The 27,750-nt window shown below is 38.1% G+C and overlaps 1 protein-coding gene across 2 annotated transcripts; it reads right to left on the bottom strand.

The window, feature by feature from the left end:
* Nucleotides 1-4,166: 4,166 nt before the first annotated feature.
* LOC143847194 (fimbrin-2-like) lies at nucleotides 4,167-26,016 on the bottom strand. Of its 2 annotated transcripts, XM_077355934.1 has the most exons (15): nucleotides 25,810-26,016; nucleotides 25,320-25,490; nucleotides 24,519-24,760; nucleotides 24,250-24,421; nucleotides 23,385-23,423; nucleotides 23,104-23,172; nucleotides 22,866-22,982; nucleotides 18,346-18,557; nucleotides 15,341-15,496; nucleotides 14,924-15,123; nucleotides 14,565-14,722; nucleotides 10,846-10,942; nucleotides 5,333-5,424; nucleotides 5,060-5,249; nucleotides 4,167-4,796 (listed from the first exon to the last, which is right to left on the bottom strand). In XM_077355934.1, the coding sequence occupies exons 1-14, from the start codon at nucleotides 25,900-25,902 to the stop codon at nucleotides 5,064-5,066; spliced, it is 2,004 nt and encodes a 667-aa protein (XP_077212049.1). In that variant the 5' UTR covers nucleotides 25,903-26,016; the 3' UTR covers nucleotides 4,167-4,796; nucleotides 5,060-5,063. The 2 variants fall into 2 exon arrangements, with proteins under 2 accessions (XP_077212049.1, XP_077212048.1); XM_077355933.1 differs by lacking the exon at nucleotides 4,167-4,796 and having other exon boundaries at nucleotides 4,809-5,249.
* Between the last annotated feature and the right edge of the window lie 1,734 nt (nucleotides 26,017-27,750).

The raw sequence follows: 27,750 nt of genomic DNA on the forward strand, positions 1-27,750 counted from the left end.
ATCAATGCTTATTGGTTTTGTGAACGTCTTTGCAGTCTTCTACGGTAAGTTATTATGTGTGGAAAATTGAACTCATTGTATATTTTCTAGAGACCTTAATGTCTAGGTTAGATTATCAAAGAGTCAATATGGATTTTCTATGAGGTTGCTTAAAGGACTCTTGGGGACTATAACTAAGTGTTGAATGTATTTGCTATTTTAGGAGTGTCTTGGGTTATAAGTATGAAGTGATTTGTGTAGAGATTGTAAGCTTAGAGAGAAGATTCAAAGGTGAAGGTTCAAGGGAGAAAAAGTGTAGAGATTTCTTGTAAGTTGTTTTTGATATGTACAAGTCTTTTATTTTGGTTGAGCTCTACACGGACCCTTCGACCATGTATCTCCCAACCTCCCTTACCTGCTCTTATGATCACAACACGGCGTTATTGATCCATTCAAATTGGGGCCAACATAATTAGCTTATATATTTTAATCATCTTTCAATTTTTTTTTTCTATTTTATGTATTAAAGTTTCATATTTGAAAGGATTAAATACGTTTATTTTGTTATTCTATAAGATTTATGATTCTTTACCCTTAGAGTTTTTACAAGATTAGGTTCTTTATAGTTTTCACAAGATTTGGATTTCTTGTATTAATCAGTGCACGGGAATATGTGAATGATACACATTTGTTAGTTCAACATTGTATTAAATATCAATATATGTGGGCGTGCTATATTTTTTCTTCCACATTTTTTGTATGGAATGTTGCACCATTGTAGTTCAAATGTTGTGTTGTCCTTATGTGGTCAATAACATGGGTGAGCTTCTTAGGCCCTTTTTAGAGGAAAAAGGATATTGCTAGTTCGAGGTGTATTTCTTGCATTACTTGTAAGGATTTTTCACACTTAATTGCTTTTGTATAATGAATTTCAATGATGTGGTTTCTTTCTGTTGAATCAAATTAATTAGTGAATATTTTCTAGTATAAATTTTCTAAGGAACCCTTGAACACATGGTTATTGATTATGGGGCTAACATATAAATCGTCTTCTAAAATAAGGTTGAATGAGATTGATTAATTTGTCTGAGCTTTTTGAAATACTGGATAAGAAGAAATGTATTGTTTTATTGATTGGACTAATGATCTAAAATATGTTTTAGTGCCATAGCAATGGATTTGTGGTGTTCCAATTCCTTAACAATTTTCTCTATGTAATGTGAATGGGTTATAATTAGGTCATTATCCTTTCCTATAATTCTAACACCCAAAATAACATATGCAGCATTCATATCTTTCATATCAAAGTTTGATTAGAAAAATATTTTATTATTTTTAATACTATCAATATCAACACTAATGATTAACATGTCATCTACATATAAATATATGATTACACATTTATGACCATTAAATTTACTATATACATGTTTACCAGATTCATGTATCCTAAACACATTTAATAATATAACTTTATCAATCTTTCATGCAATTATTAAAAGGCGTGTTTAAGACCATATAAGAACTTAATTTAAATACTTTATGCTCTTGACCAAGTATATAGACATCATGAAGTTCACTATTTAAAAATACAGTTTTAAGACCCATTTGATAAATATGAAAAATGTAAACAAAAGCTAGTGTTCTTAGTATCCTAACAATTGGTGCATAGATGCCAACATAATCGATTCCGGATTTCTAAATAAAATCTTTAACTACTAACCTTGCTTTTAAATTCTATATAGCTCCATCTAGTTTAAGTTTCTTCTTATAGATCTATTTACTACCCATAATATAATTCATTTCCACATTAATAGCTTCTTTCCAAAAAGTTGCATCTTGAGAATTTACCATCTCACCAAAGTTTGAGGATTGGATTCTATACTGAACTACATCATGGTTGATGTATGAAGTGAATCTCTAGTTCCTTCTAGCATATAAAGTATAAAATCAAGACCATAGTTTTTATTTATTTTTCTTTCTCTTTTAATTCTATTTTATTAAGTTTCTTATCACTCACATGTTGGCTAGAATAATGATTCTCTAGCTAGAGGTATAAAAATCTATTATCTTGGGAATTGAATTGATCCTATTTTCATATAAGATAGCATCTCTAAATTCAATAACAGTTTGACTTTAAAGAGATCATTGGATTGTATGACTAGAAGCAAGTATCTTACATTTTGGTTAGTATATCCTAAGAATACATAATTCAATGTCATTTTCGCCAAATTTCCTCTTTTCATGTTTACGTACTCGAACTATTGCTCTAAGACTCCATACTTTGTAATAACCTAAATTAAGTTTTCTTTTCTTCCAAAGTTCATAAGGAATTTGTCTTCTTATTAGGAATTTGATTTAACATGTGACAAGTTGTTCATAAAATTTCACCTAAAAAACTCTTATTTAACTCTAAATTAACTAACCATGCATTAACCAATTCCACCAATTCCGTTATGGGAGTTTTTATATGGTGTAAGCATGCATAGTCCAGTATTTTTTAAAGAGTACTGTACGGTGTATGATCCAAACTGTCCATTTGATGGGCCAGAACACAAATACATTGTGCCCCCAAAATCATTTCCATAGGATGATCCTAACCCTCCGATCTATAGAGGCTTCCATAATTTGCAGTTCCTCTTTAGAGAGTAGGGCTAGGATCATCCTCTATAGAAAATTCATGATTTCTGCCTGCAATTCATTAAAATTAGAAAAGTAGTATTCACCGGTCATTTTATCTTGGCTTCACATTAAGGAAAACCTCTGAAATGATTTCAATATTGGACCTTGGACATATAATAGTTCCGAATCGAATCTCTTTAAAAAGAAGATCTTTTGTCGATCTCATGGTAGCCTTTTGTAAGTTTTAAACTTTTCCAAGACATCAAAGGCACAATTTTGTGCGATTACAAGTCAACAATGGATAGCCCACCCAAGATTTTGTGACCCGAATCCCAGCTATGCCCGTTTCTCTTTTCCTACGATTTTGATGAAAGTAAAGTCAACTGTAATGTAAAATGGATCCATACACCTAAGTAGAGAGCGGTTTTCCAATTGGGCGGGATCGGTGCCTAACACCTTCCGGTCTCATAACCAGGCCATGTACCCTTTGATAATGAAAGTTGATGCCAATAGAGTCAGCAAATTGTCCTAGGCCCTCTCTTAGTGGCTAGTCGATTTCGAGAAACTGAGGTATTCACCTCCATTTCAAGGAATGATAATATGCACAACATGCAAACAAGTCTAAGGGTGATAACAAGATCCCCATAATACCCTTTACTTCCCTCAACATCAGCTACTAAATGTCATATTCCAGTGCCTTATTAGTTTATTTTTACTTTTATGTCATTTAACATTTCATGCACTCAAACTTCTGACACTCATACTTTCATTGGAGAGTGAATCCTACCTTAGTTGTAGGAAAACACTTCCAAAACAGAAATCAGTTCTGAAAATAAAGAGGAGTGAAAATAACTGACGATTTGGTCACATTTTCTGCACTTAAAATCCAAATCCTGCCCATCCTCTAATTTCATCTCGATTTTGAAAATCATAGGGTTATGTTTTCTTTTCTTTCTTTTTTAGTATTTCTTCTATTTTGCCCAGGGCCAACCCAACCCAACTTGGAAAAGATGGGTGAGACAGATTTTGTTGGGTTGAGAGATTAATACACGGTTGGGTTGAGAGATTAATACACGATTTGGTCAGGTTGCGTTACGTTAGGGTTGAGGGAACTCTACCTCGGGTTGGGCTAGGGTTAGCCTCAGCCTGACCCAACCAGCACAAGTTGCACCTCTCTACTCCCAGTTACATCCTAACAGAGTATTTTTGGGCCCATTTGTGCCACATGATTACATGAATGTGATTAAATCCATTGATCCTAAACACAATGATGTCCTGATAAACGCCATTATTGGCACCTTGAAGGGATGATCCTAGGCCCTTAACCCATCAAGCCTAATTTAGAGTTTTCCTAGAAAAGCTAAACAGTTGAATTTTTTTTTAACCTTCTAGGGATTCAAGGAAAAGAAATTTATGGAAAACAACATTTTCCACAGAAAAAAAATCTCATGGTCTAATTGGTTTGCAGTTTTCCTTGAATAAAATGGAATTTTTTCGATTTTGGGAAAAATCCATGGAAAATGAGTTTAACAAACACTGAAATTTTAATTGTTCAGGGAAAAAAATCTTAAAATTTATTTCACTACATATAAACACCCTTTATCTTACATGGGATCTCTATTCAGCGTGAGACAAAGACAATGTTGGTCACCTCATGAAATTTACAATATCAATGGTCTGAATTGCATCCCTTTGTGGGGCCCAAAAAAGTGACCATCTTTTGGTCACATGTTCAGGAGTACAAAAACATGACAACAATGGGACTATCCTCCATGACCTCTCCTCACAAAAGAAAAGCTCTCTACAAAACAAACATAATACTGACTTTGATCCCAAAACCATGGTAAATAATGGATTTTCAGTCTGTTATAATATATAAACAGAACCCCACCTCAAGCAGCTGCAGACACCTCAGACTTTGATCCCAAAATCATGCTAACTAATAAATTTTCAGTCTCTGTTCCAATATATAGACAAAAACCAACTTCAAGCAGTTACAGATACTTCGTTTGATCCCAAAATCATGCCAAACTGAAGAATTTTCAGTCTCTGTTGTAAAATATAAACAGAACCCCACCTCAAGCAGTTGCAGACACCTCACACTTAAATCCCAAAATCATGCTAAAGTAATGAACTTTCAGTCTCTGTTCCAATATAGAAAGAGACAGAACCCAACCTCAAGCAGTTCATGGAAACTGTTGTATATATCAAGAGAAACAAATTCAAGTTATTATTTACAAGAACATATATTGGGACTGTAATCATTCAAAAACAGGAAAGAAAAACAGAAACCATAACTGCAATACTACCCAGACTGTCAGCTTGGGTCCATGTCTTGCGATTTTGAAAATTAAAACAATTAGATGTATGATTTCCAATAGGTAATTCAAAATATTAAAGAGAAAGATCTAGAAGAAAGAAATGAATAAAATCGGGCGGATCATATTGTGCCAATCACCTGATTATCTGTTTCCATTCTCTTCTGAGGAAGCTTCGGAAACTGAGTCATCTGTGGTCGAGTTCGAAATAGTTTCCAACGAGCTTCCATTCTCGCTATCTGAAGCTACACTTGAGTTCTCTTCAAGAGGCTGTTTCAAGAACCAATACATGATGCTTGCCGTAAGTGTAAGCATCATCTTCGGATTCACCTGATGAAAAAGATGGTGGTAAGATCCAAATATGTTGTTAATTAGACCAATAAGAGAAGAAAAAAACATGAAAACCAAATGACCTCTGTTATGTCTTCTGGAAGCAAAAATACGGAGCACCCAAGCTTCCTTGCAACACTTATAATGTAAGTCGCATTCATCCTTTTCTCTTCATCTGTATTGCCCGAAAATTTACAGTCATTACTTTAGTGACAAGATATCAACAAATCAAACAAGTTTTGCTCGGAGCAGTTCGGAGGGCACCTCTTCATCATTAGTTTTATGTATCTTCTTAAAAGGAAAAAACTACTTTGCAGATGACTTTGTGGCAATTAATCAAAAAGAAAAAACAATGTCAATAATTGTACGTCACTGAAAAATGACAAGATATCAAAGGATCAGTCAAATTTCACTTGCAATTATGAGCAGGGCATTTGCTCATATTAATTCTATGTATCTGCTTTAAAATGATCAGCTACTTTGAAGATGATTTGTATTAATATAAGGAAAATGCTGAAAGAGGTATGCATTACGGTGGTGACTATGCAAACAATGAATAACCTTGTAAAACAAAACAAAAATGCAACCTCACCATTTCCAATCCCGGATTGCTCGGGCCGCTTTCAAAGGTAGGCAACTCCGATGCGAATAAAATTGTACACTAGTGATGGGTGATGTTCATTGAGTCCATAACAAATTCACTGTTTTGACGTACTTGAATCACATTGGGATGAGTAATCATTTCATCTAATGGCAAGTTATATAAAGGTATTATGAGCAATCTTTCAGCTTGTCACGGGATCAGAATTACTGCCCACGATTTCAGTATGAGTAAAGATGTACATAATGGACAGAGGTTCCAGATAAGTTTCATGTTGTAGAGAATGTTATAACATTCTAAAGAAGCAGAAATAAGGCTCATAGAGATTAGTAGAAGACTCTACAAGAATATAAAGAAGAGATGTCAGACTGGTGAGGAGGATGGTGGAGAGGATGCCTCTGTAATAGGATGCACAATCCGTCGTGGCCAACGAGTATAAACCTGCTGCTGAGAAGTAGTGGTATCTGAAGGAGCTGACAGTAGCGGAAGAGACAGGACGGGCTCACCAACAATAGCAGGGGCTGAATCTGAGAAATATGGAGTAGACTCAAAGAAGGTAACATGCATGGAAACAAAAGTTTTCCGCAAGAGAGGATTGTAACACTTACAAACCTTTTTGGATACGAGAGTAACCATGAAAGATACACTTTTCCACATAGGGATCCAACTTGTCAAGGCCAAGAGCAAACTTTTGAACAAAGTAGGTACAACCAAGGACGCGAGGGACCAAAAGAAAAGGATTACCCAACGGATATAACACAGAAAATGGCATATGATCTGATAATACAAAGGAAGGGAGACAATTCCCTATGAAACATGATGTGAGAACCGCATCTCCCCAGTAGACTTTGGGCACTCTCATCTGAAACAAAAGAGCCCGATGAAGAAATCTGAGATTTCACTAATAAAAGGGGCGGCCCAAGCCAATCCTCATCCTAGTCTTCAGATCTTGAAAAACACAATAAGAAGGGAAAAAGGAAACAGAGCAATTTAGAGATTTGGTTAACTGGCTAAAAGAAAAAGATGGGACAGAAAGAACAGAAGATAATTGAAGACCCGTCGATGTGGAGACTACACCCACCCCAAAGACAGGAGATGTAGTTCCATCAACGAAAGTAATTGTACGAGGGCCCATAGAAGGAAATAACTGGAAAGAAGAAAGAAGGTTAGGATTACCGGTCATATAGTGAGATGATCTTGAATCAATAAGCCATGATCCAAAAGAAGTACTAGAGAGAAAACATGAGGGGCTACCTTGTTGGGCAAACGTGACAACTGGCTGCTTCCCTTTGTCCCATAGCCCGTAAGCGCAGAAGTTCAACGTATTCCGCACGAGGGACAACCAAGGTGTCAGGACTCACAAATGGAGATGGAGCAGAGGAAGAACTGTCAGAAGCGGCAACTGAAGCACTCACAGGTCTGTAGGGACGAAGCTCTGGATGTAAATCATAGCAATAGTCAACACTGTGGCCGTCCATACGACAGTGAGTGCTATAGAGGGACTCATGTCCACGGCCTCCCTCTGCTTCACGGCCACCGCCACAGCCATGTCCACAGCCTCAACGACCACATTGCGGCCACGCCCAAAATGACTACCCCCACAACCACGATCACCCCCAACATATGTCACATGGGCAGACCCATCCACCATAGGGTCACTGTGCTGAATCACTCTCATACGCTGAACAAGAGAAGACATATGCAAGTGTAGGAATAGATCTAGAACTGACAATCTGTTGTCGGAGCTGGAGATAGTCAGGTCCCAAAGAGTCTAGAAAACGAACTCATAACTGGCTAACAGATAATAGGCTAATAGGAAAAGATGGGACAGAAAGAACAGAAGATAATTGAAGGCCCGTCGATGTGGAGACTACACCCACTCTGGAGACAGGGGATGTAGTTCCATCGGCCAAAGTAACAGTACGATGGCCCATAGAAGGAAATAACTAGAAAGAAGAAAGAATGTTAGGATCACCGGTCATATGGTGAGATGCTACTGAATCAATGAGCCATGATCTAGAAGAAGTACCAGAGAGAAAACATGAGGGGCTACCTTATTGGGAAAACATGGCAGCTAGCTGCTTCCCTTTGTCCCATAGGCGCAGAAATTCATCGTATTCTGCACGAGGAACAACCAAGGTGCCATGAGTAAAACATGGAGATGGAGCAGAGGAAGAATTGTCAGAAGCGGCAGCTAAAGCATTCGCAGGTCTGTAGGGGCGAAATTCTTGATGTAAATCATAGCAATAGTCAACATTGTGGCCGTCCATACGACAATGAGTGCAATAATGGGACCCAAGTCCACGGCCTCCCCCTGACTCACGGCCACCGCCATGGCCATGTCCACAGCCACGACTACCACCATCGCGGCCACGCCCAAAACGACCACGATCACCCCCACCATATGTCACATGGGCAGACCCATCCACCAGAGGGACACTGTGCTGAACCACTCTCATACACTGAACTCGAGAGAAGACATCTGCAAGCATAGGAATAGATCCATAACTTACAATCTGCTGTCGGAGCTGGAGATAGTCAAGTCCCAAAGAGTCTAGAAAAAGAACAACTCGTAACTCCTACTAACGCTTTTTAAGATCATCTGGATCAACAGTGAAGGGCATCAATAAATCAAGTTCTTGAAAAAGTGCAAGAGAATCACTGTAGTGAGTTCCCACCGGCTTGTCTCCTCTCTGGAGACTAAACCACTCAGAACAACGATCACAGATACGTGTGAGATTATCCACCCCAGAGTACATCGTAACCATCTGCTTCTAGATTTCTTTAGAGGACTAAAGATACATCAAGGAGGTGGCAATAGAGGATTCCATACAACCCCAGAGAAAAGATCGGATCATAGCATCGTCTTGACGCCACTTATCATAAGACATATCAATGCTAGCTGGAGGTGAGCGCTCAAGAAAACTTATTTTCCCACGTCCGAGGAGGTAGGTGTATACAACCATCTTCCACTGGGGATAATTTCTCCCATCCAGCTATATGGAAGTCATCTGAAGTGAAGGTTCCACATGTGAATAATTAGAAGGAGCAATGTACGACGAAGAGAGGACGTCATCAATCTTGAGGGCAGCAGGTTGCTGAGATGATCGCTCCACAGAATCCAAAACAAATGCACCACAAACACCAATCAAACAACCAACAAGACTACTAACAACAACGGAACCAATAAGAACCTCCAACAAGCCACCCAACAAACAAGTCAATAACCACAATAGCACCAACAATAATCAACCAACCACCAATAATCAACCTACCACCAATAATCAACCAACAATATGCATAAACAGCCTTCAACACATAAACCAACCACCAAGACAGTCACCAACAACCAAGCACTACCACAGGTCCAACAACAATCAGCAACAAGAGGCTACAACACATGTAGCAAACCATCCATCAACAAAGCCGATGACATATGTGTGCGAAGACATCAATAGTTGGCTCCGAGACAAGCCAGAAATCGAATAAACACTAAGAATATGATGAAAATTAAAAAAGGATCACTAATCAATGTCCCAGAACCAACACCGAGATGAACGAGAATTAAAAAACTAGTTTAGATCATAAATAAAGGAATATGAGGGACTGATTTCAATTAGAACTTGAGTAAAGGATATGATTTCAACACAAAGAAGATATAGAAAGGATGTGGAGGGGTAGTCTAAGGTTAGAGTTAGGGTATTGGGTCCAAAAGATGGGTGGAAATGAAGAGGAGTGTTGGAGGGTAGTGATAATGGGTGTAGGTTGGAGACTAGGTGTGGTATGGAGTAGGGATGAGAAAACCCAAGATTTGGTGCCGCCAGCCAGGGTTAGGGAAAAATTGAAGGGGGCGGTTAGGTTAGGGCTAAGATTAGGTTAGGGTTGAGGTAATAGGATTAGGGTTAAGTTTGATAAAGAAAATCAAAGAAAAAAGAGGAAGAAGGGTTCGGTCAGTTAGGGTTGAGGATGAAGATGTAGAAAAGGAAGAGAATGGAAAACTACGAAAAAAGGTACCTGTTAAACTCTAAAAGATTAAATAATGCCTTCATCAACAACTTAAGCTTTTGGAGTAACTGGTTGTTTCACATGGTATCAGAGCAAAAGGTCCTGAGTTCAAAATCTCCTTCATGGCAAAAATCCGCATGCAATGGCCAAACCCAAAAGAGTGTAGGGGTGCAACCCGAACCTGTCGGGTTCAACCCAAAAAAAAAAGTCAGGTCAGGTTGAGCTGAGTTTGGGTTCGGGTTGGGTTTTCCCAACCCGGGTCGGGTTCAACTTGAGGGTTTGGGCAACCCGACCCGAGTTCAACCCGACATTTTTTGTGAAATTTTTTTCTAGGCTTGGGTCGGGTTGAACTTGGGTTGGGTCAGGTTAAACCTCGTTGGGTTGGAAATCGGGTTGGGTCAGGTTCGGGGTGGAAAAAGGGTTCCTCGGGTCGGGTCAGGTTGGCCTCAACCCAACCCAACCCAAGTTGCACCCCTAAAAGAGGTGCAACATGTGCCACCTGTTGGCCAACACATAAGGGAGAGTGTTAAAGTTTAGACAATTAAATAATGCCTTCTCCAATAGCTTAAGCTTTTGGAGTAACTGGTTGTTTCTCAACCTATTACAAGAGTTTAGCAGTTCTATTAGAAATGGCTACATGTTTGTCTTGCCTAATAAAAACCATTATCCTTTTTAAAAAAGTTACTATAAATGATAGTTTTGGGTACCATTAAAAAACGATAATCTTGGAAGAGCTTAGCCTGTTCTTCATAATTTTGGCATGTCTAACTCAGTTATTTGTGACTAAGTATCAGGTCAAGGCTTTGTTCTAAGAATATATTCCTTGGAGACCCGGCATGCAATTATATTATGCCATGGATAAACTAATATATCATTTTCACAATTCTGGATAAAAAATCTTTGAGCATCATAATATACAAACTACAAAAACTAGAGTTGATTAAAGAAAAATATTGCTTTCCCATTTAGATACATCGTTATAGAAATTACCACTTTCTCCTTTTGTGACAAGGCTCCAGTTCACAACTCTAGGCTCCACTGCACTGAGCAGCTCAAGGAAGAAAACACCATCAGAAACACTCCTATCCTGTAATTTGAAAATGATCAGAACACATAAGCTGAAACCTCCATAAAACATAGGCACATGTTAAAAACCAGGATCCTAAATGATCATCAATTTTTACTTTAGTAATAATAACAGAAGAGTAGAACTTCAAGAATGTAAGCTTCCAAGACGAACTACGAAGGAATTCAAGAAAGAGGACAAGCACAAAGACAATTTGGCTTATGAAGTGTGTGAACCACAACTTTCAAGGGAAGACTAGTGAAAAACTAAGAAAGATGACATAAATAAATACAAGAAAATACGGAACATGCAAAACGGTCAATTTAGGGCCTATTCTGGCCATCTCAATAATCACAAAATAGATAATAGATCTATCATCTTGTTTTGTTAATCTGTGTGGCCCACATGTTTGTTGTACATAAAAACTGAGAGAAATAGCTAGTTCGTTCCCATTTTGAAGGAAAAAAACAGAAGGTGTATAAACAGAACGAGAACTTCTCCATGTCACAATACTAACCAAACCACAGTATTGAGAAATCAGGAAGATTTGTGTCCTAAAGTATAACTGGTTCCTCTTTCAGTCATGGAATCGAAGTAGGTTAGATTTACCCAATGATATAAAGAAATAAAAACAAAACCCAATCCTTATTCACTCAACCCAGAAAAAAATTTAAGGCTAGAAGCACCTATCCTTTGGTTGTTTACCTTGTCGAATTGGCATTAGGGTGACAAGGCAGTCATAAGATTTCTTGTCAAATGCAGCCAGGGTAGGTTCTTTGCCCTTGGGAATTACTGCCTTCAAGACCTAAGATAAGGTAACTACTAAGCAAGGAAGCAGGATTCGTACCCAGAGTTGGGGATTCGCGAATCGCGAATCCGAATCGTGATTCGATTCGAATCCCCGATTCTGGGGAACCCCGATTCCCAATTTTGGGAACCCCGATTCCCAATTTTGGGAATCCCGATTCCCAATTTTGGGAAACCCCGATTCCCACTTTATAGGAACCCCGATTCCCAGGCGATTCCCTACGAATCCCCAGCGAATCCCAACTCCCCACGACTCTCAGCGATTCCCCGACGAATCCCCCGCGAATCCCCGTCGACTCTCTGGCAAACCCACGATTCCCGCTTCCCACCATCCCAGGAGCCTTCGATTCCCGCTTTCGAATCCCGAATCGAATCCCGCTTTCGATTCCCGCCTTGGCAACCTTGCTACTAAGTGCCACCTGAAATGATCACTTTCACCTTAAATAAGGGAGATAGTGGCTCAAACTACTCTCAATAACAGCATGATGTTAGTTTTCGTTTTGTGCCTTCTGAAGGGCTGGGGAGCTATCAGTTGCCACAGCCAGGAAAAAAGGAAAGAAAGAGAGACATGTTTTCTGGTTCTCAGAGCTTCTAGTTCTCTGTTTTGAGGGGATTCCATGGTACAATTCTGCCCAGTGCCTACCAAAAGTGCGCTACGGAGTCCCTTGGCCATGGATTCCACCATGTCAACCACTGTGTCCACTGCCACACCCCTACTCGTCAACGTTTTCGCCGACCGCAACCTCATCGGCACCACCCAAATCTCCTATAGCAACATCTCTCTATTGTCACCTCCTCTTTGGTGGCAACATAGTTTTAAAACTCCCCTGTGTCATCGGGGACTCCCCCGAGTCGACTCCCTTTTCCCTTGGCCACATTCCGCATTTTTCTCTACAAAGTAAACAAAAACTCCTTGGACTCTCTTGAGTTTTGACCACGTCAACAGAGTACACAACCGCGTCAACCACGTTCTTGGCCGCATCCGCATTGAGTCAACAAGGATTTTGCTTGGCCACATTTTGACCCGCATCCGTGTTTTTAAGAACAGTGAGGCGATTGCTTATGGTACTTGCATCGCTAACACACCCACATCAGCTATGGATAGGAATTCTCATATGGTACAATTTGATTGGACCATAGTGGGAGGGGTAGGACTGTAGGAGACGAGGGGCTTTAAGATTTGCTGAGGCCGATATGAAGACATATGTGAAGTGAGGTGGGTAAGAGAAGAGGGGTTTTACGGGTGGGGTTTTTTTTTAATCTTTCCATATTCCCTATTCCTATAAAACATCTTTCTTCAATTGTGCTTTTTCTGGTTTACATATAAGATATAACCATAGGCCTTCATGGAGGTGTTTTTACAAGTTTCATGTATTCTCGATGTCTGACATGGTTTTCTCTAGTCTCTTAAATTTCTTGCAAATTTCTAATCATTTAAATCTTGTGACTGGATTTCTGTTGTTTTACTGTAAGCTTCCATGGAGATGGTTTTATGGGCTCTCAATGTAGCTGTTTGTTCACTGTTATATATTCGGTTCTATATTTTCAAGGATTTAAATGTTGGTTTCGGTGGAAATTTTGGTCAAAATCATGTAAAACGTTGAATAAAATTTTGTTTTTTTTTAATTTCCACCGAAATGTACAAAATTTTGGAGGAAATTTCGGCGATTTCAGTGGAAATTTCAGTAATTCCGTTGGTAATTTTTTAAATTTCAGTGGAAATCTTTAACATTTTGGTGGGAATTTTTAAAATAAGGGTGAAAAACGATTTCAACTAAAAATTCGGTGAAATCCTGTATTTTCTGATTCAATTTACTTTTGGTTTCAGTCCAAACCAATACCGAAATCTTTTGGCCGAAATTTAGGATTTCGGCCGAAATTTAAAACTATGATATTATATATATATATATAGACACACACACACACACACACACACACACACAAAATGAAGACGCAAAACAGAAAACTTAAGATAAATAAAACTGAGTTCACTGAGGCTAATATTTGCTATAACATTGTGATCTCTATTCCATATCTAGGTTTTCTCACACGTGAGATTTGAAGCAGAAGACCATCTCCCAACAATCTGTTTTCATGGCAATAACTTTGAATATGATGATATCTACAGAAGCCTATGGGTGCTGTTGCAGCGGGACTGAGAAAGGAGTCGATGGGTTGCCTCTTAAGCGCTGCAGAGGGTCTTGATGGTTATCTTGGGTCGTTGACTAAAGGGTTGGGATACACATGGCGGATGAAGAAGGACAAGGACTTTGAAAAAAGATACTATTCGGTCATCCATCCTTTTCTAAAGTATTTTAAATTATCGATAACCGGATGGGCATCTATTACCACCCCAGACTGCTTGAGATATCACCCAGCTACAAACTAGAGTGTGGCATTATTGCTTTTCTGGCATGTTGATATATATATATATATATATATATATATATATATAGAGAGAGAGAGAGAGAGATAGATAGATAGATAGATAGATATATAGATATATGTGAAAATATATAGGCATATATGTATGTATATATATACAGACACTATATGCGTATATATACATGCATATTGAAGCAATTATTTGGACGCAGGAGGTCATCATTGAGGCATTAGGAAATCAATCACCTACTGCGTCAACAATTAGACAAGCTTGGGCTTAAGCCTCATGTATAATGAGACATTAAGTGTGCCTCAACTATGCCTTAGATGTCTCTCAAAATGATCTGGTGTTAAAGGTGCACCTTGAAATGTTAGGATCAAGCCTCAGTTATAAGGTGAGCTGCACAATGTTCCTTCTGACACTTTACAAGCTAAGTGTTATGAACTATACCTTGAAACTGCCAATATGAGAATGTCTTCCCACACTTTTCACTTTCGCATTAGCCCAATTCAAAATATCCGCATCTACGATCTCCTTTCCATGGGAATGAAATCTTAAGTTCTTCAAAAGTTGGAGGATGTTGTACCGCATCAATTGCCACAAATAAGCTGGAACATAATGACCAATTTTTTCGTCGAATGAGAAGAATGAAGCTTTTCATTAAGCATCACAAACAAAATGTTTCCATCTACATAACTTCTAATGCCATCTTTAACAACAAACACAAAATGTTAATCTTAGAATTCCAAATAAGACCATGAAGATTTAAGTCGACATAAAAGTTATGGTCAATATGGTAAGAGACATACCCAGTATGAGTTTCTTATTTCCTTGCACAATATCATTGCCAGCAACATTAACTAGGGAAAACTTCAATTGCTTCCCAATCTTTACAACTTGGTTGCAGTTTTCCACCTTTCTGAATGGCATTTTAATTGGAGGCTTGGTGGCAATCTTCCAATTGACTATCCCTGGTGAAACCTTGTCCAGGGCCTCTAAAAGAACCCATCTGCACGGTATAGACATTTCAATTGGGAATAATCAGAAACAGTAACATAAAGGCCCTGTTTGTTTGAGATTGTGACAACCGATTGTAAGCCCTAAACCGATTATTGGACTCAAAATCACGTTTAATTTTGGGTCCAATAATAGGTTTGGGGCTATCGGTTGGCACAATCTCAAACGAATAGGGCCAAATCAATAACATGATAAGATTACTAGCTCACCCGTTTCTAAGATCTTCAAAGACATTATCAATATATGTTGAATTTCCAAGACTATTGATCCATAGTCTAAATGCTCGCTCTTCCCTAGAGACTTTTGCATCATCTGACACCCCTTCAAGAAAAGAAATTTGTTTGGTCTGTGATGATAGCCCATTCCTGTAGGGGGCAAATTATATTAATTAGCATAAAAATACAACAATTCACTCTAAAAAAAAGAGTAAGAAAATACAACAGTCCACATTCAACCAAAAAAAAAGTAAGTAATAAATGTGGTAAAAACGAATAACTAAACAAGATAAACCAATCGACGAGCTCAACAAACAATTGTGGGTTCATGCTTTGGGGACAACAAAGAACCAGTGAATCATTTAATGTTGATCCTGAGCAACTTCTAGTTCACCCATTCTAGGGACGTATATTTTTTGTGTATTTAACGATTGTACATTGTTTCTGCAAAAAAGGTCACAGAACACTACAATCACAAAAAAAATATGCATTTATCACTTTATTTGTTTATTAACATTTCAGTGTGTGCATGTATGTGATTCAAGGTCATTCAACGTCTGAATAACAATAACAAAATGGTCTACAAACAACTTATGCAAATAGAAGGCAGATGATATGAAGAAGAATCATAACAACTTAAAAAGAACAAGATAATTTACAGGTATCCCATGCTCCAAATCTAGTTTTTTAAAGTCATTAGCAATCTAAGATAGTTTTACAGATTAATTGAATTTAACTAGAATATTAGGAACCCAAAAATCAAGAGAAAAAACTTTCATGCAAAGAAAAGTCATTTACTGTTGATTTAAACAACGAGTAAGTCTAAATGTAAACTTAAAACCAATAAAAAGAAAACATCTTTATTGGAAATGTCTGCCTGATAGTCATAACTAATATAGGTTGCATTATTCAAGTTGACGAATAAATGCAAAATGAAACACACTTGTGGTATATCCAGATAGGGTTTTGCATGGAATATAATTGTCAAATTCCTAATTACTATATCCTCTTAGTCTGTTGATTCAGACAGTCAAAATAATGTGTGCAGATTGAAACACAAATAACAGTTACCTCGCAAGAAGGATTACTCCTAAGTCCTAACACAAGTAGGAAATTTATGGTGTCCTTGCAAACTTATTTACTAATCATATCCCATAGAACCAACACTCTCGAAAGATAAATGTCAACACGAGCATTTGCAAGCCAGTGGCAAGGTCCAGAGTGCAGCTCCAATAATGGTTATGGACCATGGGACTCGTTATTTCCATAGATCAACATGGACTTATTCATTGGCCCAGAAAAATGAGATTAGACCCCATTCAACTATAGGACCTCATGAATGGTTAACAACCAACAAGCAATGTCACCCCAATAACTAGTATTAGAATGCTCACTTGATTATCTGAATTGTAATTATCCCCTTTGAGGCCTTGGTAAATATTACATCAATAAATAAACAAGTATTCACATCAAATATGAAAATTAATTTTCTGATTTAATTTAGGATGAACTGCAAATTAAAGAACAAAATGTGTAATATGCCCAAACCTTTTGCTTGAAGCCTTGTAGAGATTTGGCCAGACAGAGGATTTGAATGTTGGTAAATATGGGATTCCAACTAGAATATGGGAGTGGAACTTAAAGAGATGAACACGTTATTGTGTCCCGACATAACTTATTTAAGAGAGAGGCACCCTAATAGGTAGAACTAGAGTTTTCTTTTTTCTTTTTTTCTACATTGATGGCAGAAAACTAGAATTAGAATTTTCACTTTATTAAATGTGTTAAAGTATAAAAGAATTAAATAATGTCTTCTCTAACAACTTAAGCTTTTGGAGTAACTAGTAGTTTCACATGGTATCAGAGCAAATGCCTGGGCTCAAACCTCTTTGATAGCAAAAATCCACATGCAATGACCAGACCCAAAAAGAGGGGTCACATGTGCCACGTGTAAGCCATACCTAAAAAGAGGGGCCACACGTGATGGGGAGTGTTAAAACTTAAAAGTATAAAAGAATTAAATAACGCCTTCTCCAACAGCTTAAGCTTTTGGACTTTGGAGTAACTGGTAGTTTCACAAATGGCATAGATGCACCTGCATTACCCAAGCCAGGAAATAAATGCAATATCCACATCCGCTAGTTGAGATGCACAACCCAAGATAACTTTCTGTAAATAAGCCAAATTAGCCCGTCAACCTCTTCATGTGAGAAGGTGTCCTCATTGTGACAGACCTTCATTAAATGTATTGCCAAAATGCACAAATAAAGTCACCACCCAGAATGTTCCACTAACTTAATAAGACGCGTTGTGTAAGATCCCACATCGGAAAGGGAGAGAAAGTTCATGGGCTATATATGTGAATTATCCCTCTCCCTATGTAGACATGTTTTCAGCATCTCCAAGGGGCGGGCCCCACGGAGTGGGTCGGGCACGGTTAGTGCTGCTGGAAGAAAAACTGGGAAGGGTAGGACCCAGAACCGGACAATATCTACACAATGAGGTAGGGGTGTGACGGAATGGTATCAGAGCCATACCTCCCGCAGTACGGTGTGCCAGTAAGGACGTTGGGCCCTAAGTAGGGTGGATTGTAAGATCCCACATCGGAAAGGGAGAGAAAGTTCTTGGGCTATATATGTGAACTCTCCCTCTCCCTGTGTAGACGTGTTTTTAGCATCTCCAAGGGGCGGGCCCCGTGGAGTGGGTCGGGCACGATTAGTGCCGCTGGAAAACAAAACCAAGGAGGGTAAGACCTAGAACCGGACAATATCTACACACTGGGGTCAGAGCGTGACACACTGCCTTAAATTAAACATATAATGGTGCAGTTAAAGCTTACATGAGCAAATAGATACACCGATCGACTAACTATGTGCTAGCGTAATACATGGTACAAAGGGCATTAGGTTGATACAGATAAAGTTTCTACAGTAAAAAAGATGGTTTACTTGATCGAGTGAAAGAAAATGTGTTTCCCAGTGCTGCACTGTTATTCTCACCTGTGCTGGAAAATATGTGCAACAAAAGCAAGGTTGAGATTTGGTGAACCTTCCACGATATCTTTCGGGGTTAAATATCTTTTGCAACCCATCCTATCTGCATGTTCAAGGATTAATTTTGCTCTTTCTAGAAGATTCTTTATAGACATCACATCCAGGCTACGGTGTTCCGGTGCAAGAACATTTAGTAGGCAAGCGTAAGCCTCTCCATCCTGCAATGGCAACAATTAGCACTATAAGATATTAGCACTGTATCTTGGGATCAATTTATTACACATCCAAGATATCTCCTGGTCAAAGGTTAAAGTTGAGAGAGGAGGAGTTCCATATCTCAGGCCAATAGACACATGTACAAAAAGAACAGTACTACAATTTTTTGGTCTGGATCAACCAATATGAGAATGAGAGTCATATTTTAGAATGTTAAAAAAGAGATAATGAGACCACATAAAACTGTTGAACTTGTCCAGGTGAGGCATAAAATACCCAAAGAAAAAAGAACCTGCAATGTCTAAAACAGTTTTGAACACTCAACCAATGTGCCACAAATATTTAGAATCAGAAAGAACAAAGCAAGAGAAGAACAACCACAGATATAGTGCAATCTACAGAAAATCAGATAGCTGGTTCTACTAAAATAAACACTCAACAGTATAAATCACAACCACTTGACCTGGATTACTCAGTCCACTGAGACTCTAATTTCTTAGCAATCTAAATTTTTGGCAGAAAGTTTAAGTATACTCTTGTGGACATCCCATCCGCCTCATTTCTTTTGTCTTGGGAAGGTGCTATATCCCTTTCCAGTGCTATGTTGCTTAATTCCTATACGTTATTTCTTTATCTTGGCAAGGATTTATGCACAAGTAATATTGCATCTTGGGTACTAGAGGAAAAGAAACAAAAGGAACACAAATTCCTTTATATACCAAGTGGTGATGGTTCACACGTCCGGCACAAAAAAACTGAATGTGACTCGGAAACTTTGTGGATGGCCTTCACACTTACCATTGTCACTTTTGGCTGCCAACAATGCTTCAGAGAAGATTACCAAGGCTACAATTTACCACCTCATCATGTTCGTCCCTCTGAAGGTCATATGCATTGTTACACTGCAGTTGTGTGCCCATCCTACACAAATTTCTCCAAAGGTGACTAAGAAAATTTGTGTCCCCATATGAGGTGATTGTCTTTTGCAACCCATGCAAACTTCACCACTTCCATTAAATAGACAGGTTGGACAGGTTGGCTACATCCAAAGCATCTATTGTGTTCTTACATACAACAAAATGAACCATCATAGAGAACCAATCAGCAATATAAAAAGGTCAGCACCAAATTGTGTTCCTGGCAGACCTAAGACATGTCTATGCCAACACTACCACATAGAGCCTATGGGACTGGCAATGGAGTGTAAAACCTAGTACTCGGGCTCTGATAATTACCTATTTGGCAATATGACACGTCTCCACCAATCGGATGGTGTCCCTGTGCATCTTTGGCCAATAATACTTCTCTTCTACCAAGGCAATCGCTTTGTCCCTACCAAAGTGTCCAACTAGCCCCCGTCCATGTAACTAAGAAATAATGCTCTTTCTCAAAGAATTAGTCACAATCATAACTTAATTCCGTTGAAGAGATACGTAGTTTGCACCATATAATTATCAACTTCCCCATGCTAACATTGAGCTAGGGTTTCAACTTGGGTCGGGTTTTACCCGACCCGCATCGACCCGATACGAAAAAATCATGGGCCGGGTTTAGGAATCTCTGGTTTTTTATTAAAAAAAAACGACCCGGCCCGACCCAAGATAGATTGTAGGGTAGGGTCGGGTTTTCCAAAACCCGACCTGCCTGACCTGAGTTGCAACTCCAATTTTTGTGTAATGAATGGAAAGAAAATAGAAAAAAGATGACTTGTAACAATCAACCAATAGGATATAATTCAATTAGCTAGAATTGTGTTTCCTCCTATGACTTGTGGACACCGGCACGAGTGTCGCGTGTCGACAAGGACACGGAGTGTTGGACACGGCAAACCCCCAAACTTTAGAAACGGGGACACGGCTAAAATAGAAACTATATGTAATAATCTATGATTTGGTGGACACTTTGAATTTATTGCCGACACACGTGTCGACACTCCTTTAGACACTTCTAAGTGTACTGCTAGAAGTGTCAGTAACTTTGTATGTATGTACGTGTATAGAGTGCCACTATTTCTAGATTTTTAGGGGATTCCATGTCAGATACCTCATATCCTTATCGAAACCCGGCACACAAATCTATATCCACAAAACATGATTATATGTACTTTCTATTTTAGCCGTGTCCCCGTTTCTAAATTTTGAGAGTTTGCCGTGTCCAACACTCTGTGTCCGTGTCGACACACGACACTCATATCCGTGTCCACAGATCATAGGTAATAATGATTTGTGGATACGGATTCGTCATTCGTGTGTCCAGTTTCGACATGGATATGAGTTCTCTAAATGAGGTAAACACAATATTCAATAAAAAACAGAATGTCACACTTGACATGGTACAAAAACATGTCCACACACCCACATTAAGTCTAACACTTCCAGTAATACAAGTAAAAGTGTCCAAAGGAGTGTCAACACGTGTGGACACGCGTGTCGTGTCGGACACGTGAGTCGGCAATAAATTCGAAGTGTCGGCCAAATCATAGGTTTCCTCTAAAATTCCTCCGATCCTAGGAAGGTGTGCTTACTTGCTGACGATGATGATGGATATGAGTATTTATCTAATAGAAAAGAGTAGTAAGGAAAGATCTTAAAGATTGAGATGGGCTTCATTGATTTTGTAGGGGATCTTGTAATCGAATCTGTCAAACCCATGGTACTTAATTTTCAACTAAAATTCTTTGCCCATGGTACTTAATTACCATTTACCAATGCACCATGTACTGTTGCTCTCCCAAACTGAAATCACAGTTACAATTTACAAGCTAGTGGACGGGTAGGCAGAATAAATTGAGATTAAAGTGAATTATTAGTCAATATTACAATTTACAAGGGTAGGCACTTGGTCGGCAGATATAACATAAAAGAGATTAAAGAGAACAAGGGTCAAGAAATCCGTACTTATGTTGCATGTATGAAGTAGAAAAACCGTGTCCTACCCGACCCAACATGAAAAACTATCTCGAGCAGGGTCGGGTTTAGGAATCTCGGGTTTTAAAAAAAAAAACCCGGCCCGAGATAACTTCTCAGGTAGGGTAGGGGGTTCTGGAAAACCCGACCCACCCGACCTGAGTTGCAGCCCTACATTGAGCCTAGATTATAGAATGATCCACATCCTCTGAATGTAACTCTAATATCATGTAAAACATGATACCTTTGGCATAAATAGAGGTAAATAACGACTATTCTACTAAAAGCATCAGCCACTATGTTCTAACTTCCTGCCTTATGATGAATGAAGAAGGTAAAATCCTTTATATAACCCCACACGTCTATCATGTCAACTACTCATTTTGTGTTTTAGGTTAACGTGCTCTAGGGCCTCATGATCCGAAAATAAAATGAATTCCCGTGAAATCAAATAATGCCTCCAATAACTATGAGCCTGAACAATGGTAAAAAACTCAACATAGTATGTAGACTATCAACGCCTACTGTCCTTCAGCTTTGCACTGAAAAAAGCTATATAACAAGTCCCATGGAACAATAATGCTCCAATGCCCATGCAAGAGGCATATTATGGGAATTAAATAGTATTGGGGAGGTATTTATTTTATTTACTCTTAATCTTTGAGGCTATCCTCTAACCATGGATATATTTACCCCCAAAGGACGAGTTTATCTAATTGCTAAAAAGGTCAATCAAAAAAGCTGGGAAAACCACTTTATATCAAAGCACCTCAAGATCAAACTCCACACAAACTTGAAAAACTTGAACTCGGACAGAACTCAACCAAGGTAAAAATCAACTCGGGCAAGTAAATGTTTGATGTAGTCAAATTTTCATCAACTAGGACGATTCGAAGGAGTTTTTGATTGACTTTATAGGGAAAAACTCGGACTCAGACAAGAACTCGATCAAGGTAAAACCAAGTCAACTTAGACGAGTCAATGATTGGCTTGGGGAGTTTTCAAAAAGTGCACTGAGTAAGACGCTGATAGATCCAGAGTTCAGAAGCCTGAAGAGTCAACTTCAAACTCAATAGAATCAGATCACTCAACCAGTAATAAAGACTCAATCAAATCTTACAAAATCCTCAATTCTTTTTACATGACCAAAGCATGTTTTACCAACTTGGACAGCTCATCAAGTCAATCAAGTTCAAGGTTTCATACCTTTGTCCAACTCATTAGCAAACATAAAAGAATTGAATACGTACAGTTTAATCCAACACTTCCTTAGCTGGCATAGTTTCACTACATGACAATATACTAGTTCAAGATGATAAGAAAAGAAATAAAATATAAATTCCAAACATAATATGATAAAATGAAAATGCTTCAATAATTTAATCAAACCCACATTTTACCTACCTTTACATCTGAAGAGAAATTTGTTATGGTTTTCTTGTACCCTGCTTTCTTCAGCTGAAAGTTCATCCACCTTAGTAAGATTTTCTCTGGTGGTAGACTCATTAGCTCCTCAACATCCTGAATATCAAACCATAACAAAGTACTCAATTGTGCAACTATTTGCAATTATTGGAAGAGAGAAAAATGAAAATATTTTGAAGACAAATAAAATCACAATCAAGAAAGGGATAGTCTTCACCTTACTATCATCAACTAACTCTACCAACTGAGGTGTTTTCTTCAAGTTGAGGTCCGCCAGCAATTGTATCTAGGATTAACATCATCAAACATAGATCATAATGGTTACACTCCATGTTGCTATAGAACTATATTGAAAAATTATGTGGCTCCCAATTCATGCCCTCAAGTCATGGACTCTTGATGGCTAGATAAAATTCTAGTGTTCACATGTTGTCATTTGTGATATTTACGAGCCAAATACATAATCGAAGAGCTGTTAGGAAGGCCATAAAAACGTACCTTAATAATTTGAGATATCAACCCAAGCAAAAGATGAGGCTGAAAATGAGATTCAATAAGATATCAGTCATTGAGCTGACAAGAGTAATAGTGTAGTCAACATAAAACTAATAGACACGAAACAAGAAGATGACAAACTAATCTATTCTTAGCACAACAGTCCAACAACAGCTCCAGCTGAAGCCTATATCTGGATCACCATTATGTTGCTAAAATTCAAATTAAGAAAAAAAAAACAAATGTTATAGTGTAAACAAAATCTCAAGATGTCATGAAATACAGTTATTACTTATTACATTAGCATTGTTGAACATCCAACAAACCCTAGACTATTTATTAGTATTTGTCCCAGAGAACACATAACTGAAGTAATGGGGGAATCAATCCTTTCAACCAAATGAAAGGAATTCTGTACTTATCAAAAAGTTGCATCCAAAGTCAACCTATATTGGTCATCGAGAAGAAAAATATTTGTGCATTTTCAGCTCATGAAGCAAAAGACTTTTAAGGCTATGCCTGATTAGTTGTACTGATAGATTTATGGTAAATTACACAGAGATCGGTTACGCCCCAAAAAATAAGATTTGAGATAAATATGATATTATCCGCGTTGAATAAATGCAAGTGAAGAGCTGAAACTATGCAGAAAATGTGCATGGGTACAAGAATATACTCTTAACATCTAAAAAAAAAATTTAAACAAATTCCAATCTAGAAAAAACATCACTATTTTTTTTTTTGAATGATAATGTTCGCAATGTCACTATAACTTCAGTCTCTCACAAACATCATGATATCAAGAGTTTGAAAAGATTAGGCCCAGTTATATTATAGATTGACATAAATGGTGTGTACTAGACTTTACCCTCCCTTCGATAAGGTCTTGTGTTCCAATATTGACTACAGTACATCCAATAGCCTTCGCAGAGTTAAGGCAGAGTGTGTGGTTTTCATTCCTTTCCCACGGGTTTAGCAGTCGCTTAGTATTGATTGCCCGTTCATCAATTGTCCCTGGTACTGCCACATTGATAAGCTTACTGCATCAATAGAGAAAATCTTCAAATTAATACATCCGGAAAATAATATTTGTTATTGTAGTAGTAATTATCGCCACCAAATTTAACAGAAAATCACCATAAAAGAACCCCATCCTTCGCAATCTCAAATAGATCATTCGTCAAAGGATCTATGGGAAGGTATTTCTTAAGGAATTCATCTCCTCCAAGGTAGTTGTTGATATGTGCAACATATGACGTCTTCTCAGATTCGCTAATGGTGTGAAGCAATGTGGTTGTAGCAGCTTTGAGAAATGCAGACGAGTTCTTCGGACCACCATCAGTTCTGGCATTCGCGTGCACTTGCAAATTCAAATAAACCTGCGACAAAATTTACACAGAAATCGAAAAGAAGAGCATGTTCAGTCCAATTAAACACACTTCTAACCACAATGTCTGGTGCGGTAGAAGGGAAATAGCAAAACCCAAAACCCAGATAGAATTCACCATTTTGATCTACGGTTTTTACAAAAAACAGTAAAACAAAGAAAGAGAATGTGTAAAATTGTTCAAAACGTCCAAGAGTTATCATACACGTAGAAAACAAAATCCTTAAGGCCCTGTTTGGATTGCTGGATTTTTTGGAAAAATATTTTTAAAATTTCCTACTTTTTTACACACGGAAAAAGATAATTTGAACCAGCCCTATTCAAAAATTTAATTTAGAGAGACCTTCAATTTATGATCATATCCTTCTAAATTAACCAAAATTAAAATAAACCTGCTAAAAGATTCATACATAAATTTTAAAAAAGGGCATATTCAGCCCAATCAAAGTATCAAACAAGCTCTTAGCCACAATGACCATAGTATCAATCGAATAAATCACCGAAATTTCAGATGTTAATAAGAAACTAGGTTTGATCCAGATCAAACTCACCCGAAGAAAGACTTCGAAATCAACTTCTTCTTCCATGTTTTGATAAGAACGGAGAAGGAAAGAAGCCCTCTCTTCCTCAGTCAGATTCTCTCCGACAATTTTGAGTTTCGACATCCTCGAAGGCAAGTCACCAAGAGTAACACGCTTGTTCTCCCTCCTCATAGACTGGAACTGTAGAAAGAACTCCTCTCCGTTAAAAACAAAACTATATATTTTTTTAATTTCAATCAATCACAAATCGATGCGACATAGGGATGAATCTCAGTGGATCAAGACATCAAGGTCATTCTGCTACTTACAATACTCTGTAGCGTATTTAATTAAAAAATGACAGAGATGGGGAAGAAGAAGAGGAGGATATATAATTTCAATTAGTCACAAATTGGTGGATCATCATGAAATCAAGGCCATTCTACCACTTACAATACTCTGTCGCGTATTTAATAAAAAAAAATCACTATATAAATAAAGAGATGGGAAAAATGCTTACATGGGAATTTAAGCTTCGAAGTTCTACTTGGGTGAACTGGTTTTGGAGCCATGGATCTGAAACCAGGATGCCTACGTACCCACCTCCGGCCATTCTCTCTCTCTCTCTCTCTCTCTCTCTCTCTCTCTCTCTCTCGTCTGTAAAGGGGAAAGAGTAAAGGGGAAGATAGATCGAGAGAGAGAGGGGTGAGGGCCTGAGGGGTGACAAATGCAAAAAGGTTTTTTGAGAATTCAAAATATGACGAAAATACCCTGAAACTACTGATGATAGGTGGAGTTTAGAGCCAAGAATTTGAATACTGATAACGCTTTAGGTTCAATTAATTAAGGCGAGGAAAATTATACTTCGTGTCCTTTTTTCTCCCGGGCCACCCCCTCGTAGAATAAAAAGAGGAGTCGTAAATGCACATTGAGGGGTGGCCTGGGGAAGAAATGGGGGTGAATATATTAATTCCCATTTTAATTTTTGTCCCCACCGGCACCCCCCATTTGGAGGTTGTTAAATGCTTCTCTGTTGGGTTGTCCATTGATGGGACCCACAAAGAAACACGGGTGATACAGTATCACATCAAGTGATCCCACTACTTGCCTCCAAGAAGAAAGGAGAAGGTGTGAAACTATTTATTTTGGGCTCTTTTAAATTCACCCCAAGTAGTAAGAAAATTCATGAGATGCACATGACTCACATCAGGGTAAAGAATGAATTCATAAAAGAAATGTACAAAATAATTCAAACCCAATTAAATTGGGACTGGTTTAGAGATCATGGGTCTTGGGTCGGGTTGGGTTTCAGGTTTAACAAACCCAAACCGACCCACTAAGCCCCCTCCATGGTGCCAACATTGAGAATACCACTTCCATTCAATCCTACACAAATAGGATTTTTGTACTTGCATCAAATTGTATTTACTTCTTCAAAACTTATATGTACCAAGAGATTTTATACGGTGAATGCGGATGTAGATCGGTGTAGACTGTACCCCCTTGACGTTCAGCAAACTTTTTTGAATGCCCGGTAGAAATAGATTTAACTAGGGATAGAGCTTTTACTGCGGCACAATATCACTTTCTCTTCTAAGTATTTTTGCAAATGCACTTTAGAGACATAAAGTACCTTTTTCTATTATTTAGCAGACACAACACCTGTGTCCACACTTGTTCGACACTTTAAATGTTTGCTAGAAGTGTAGGTAACTTTACATGTATGTATGTGTATGGAAATGCCACTATTTCTAGATTTTTAGGGGTTAGCCATGTCAGACAGCCCATATCTGTGTCCGGACTCAGCTCAGCACACAAATCTATATACACAAATCATGATTATATATACTTTCTATTTTAGCCATGTCCCCGTTTCTAAATTTTGGGGGTTTGCCGTGTCCGACACTTCGTGTCCGTGTCGACATGCAACTCTCATGTCCGTGTCCACAAATCATAGCCTTTCTTTGGAACCACTATTTTAATAGAAAGAGGCTTCTCATTTTTATAGTTGGATTCGAAAGACATTTATTGTTCAAAATGAATTGTTCTTTCTATCTATTATCTAAATCTCTTCCATAGAAGATATTTCCTTCATAACACATACAGTACGGATACGTGTTGCTGAATTGTGGAGCTTTCTACAATGGTTTTATTTTTTGTATTTCCTGAGATGGGAAGGATTAAACTCTCGTAATAGTTTACTTTAATCTGTTTCTTCTAGGCTAATTGTGGAGCTTTCTACAATGGTTTTATTTTTCCTATTTCATGAGACAGTATTTAAGTGGAAAGGAATAGTCAACTTGAAGTTCAAATCATGTTGGTTCTCTTTCCTTTCTGTTCTATGTTTTTAGGCATCTCTCCTGCCCTTTATCCATTCACTTCTAAACCTTTTATGCTCTGTTTGGTTGCCGGGTTTTTTTTGTTCCCGGGAGTTATGTGGGAGAAAAAAATACTCTGGGAG

Source organism: Tasmannia lanceolata, unplaced genomic scaffold (assembly GCF_043159265.1).
Source record: "Tasmannia lanceolata isolate RefF3 unplaced genomic scaffold, GAP_Taslan_0.1 ptg000015l, whole genome shotgun sequence".
NCBI classification, from domain to species: Eukaryota; Viridiplantae; Streptophyta; class Magnoliopsida; order Canellales; family Winteraceae; genus Tasmannia; species Tasmannia lanceolata.

Coding starts and splice junctions, on each gene's coding strand:
- LOC143847194 (XM_077355934.1), bottom strand. CDS start 25,902: ATGGCCGGAGGTGGGTACGTAGGCATCCTGGTTTCAGATCCATGGCTC. Junction 18,558..22,865: donor ATTTCTCTTCAGATGTAAAG/GTAGGTAAAATG, acceptor TTGCCATTGCAG/GATGGAGAGGCTTACGCTTG. Junction 15,497..18,345: donor GCACATATTTTCCAGCACAG/GTGAGAATAACA, acceptor TGCCCCCTACAG/GAATGGGCTATCATCACAGA.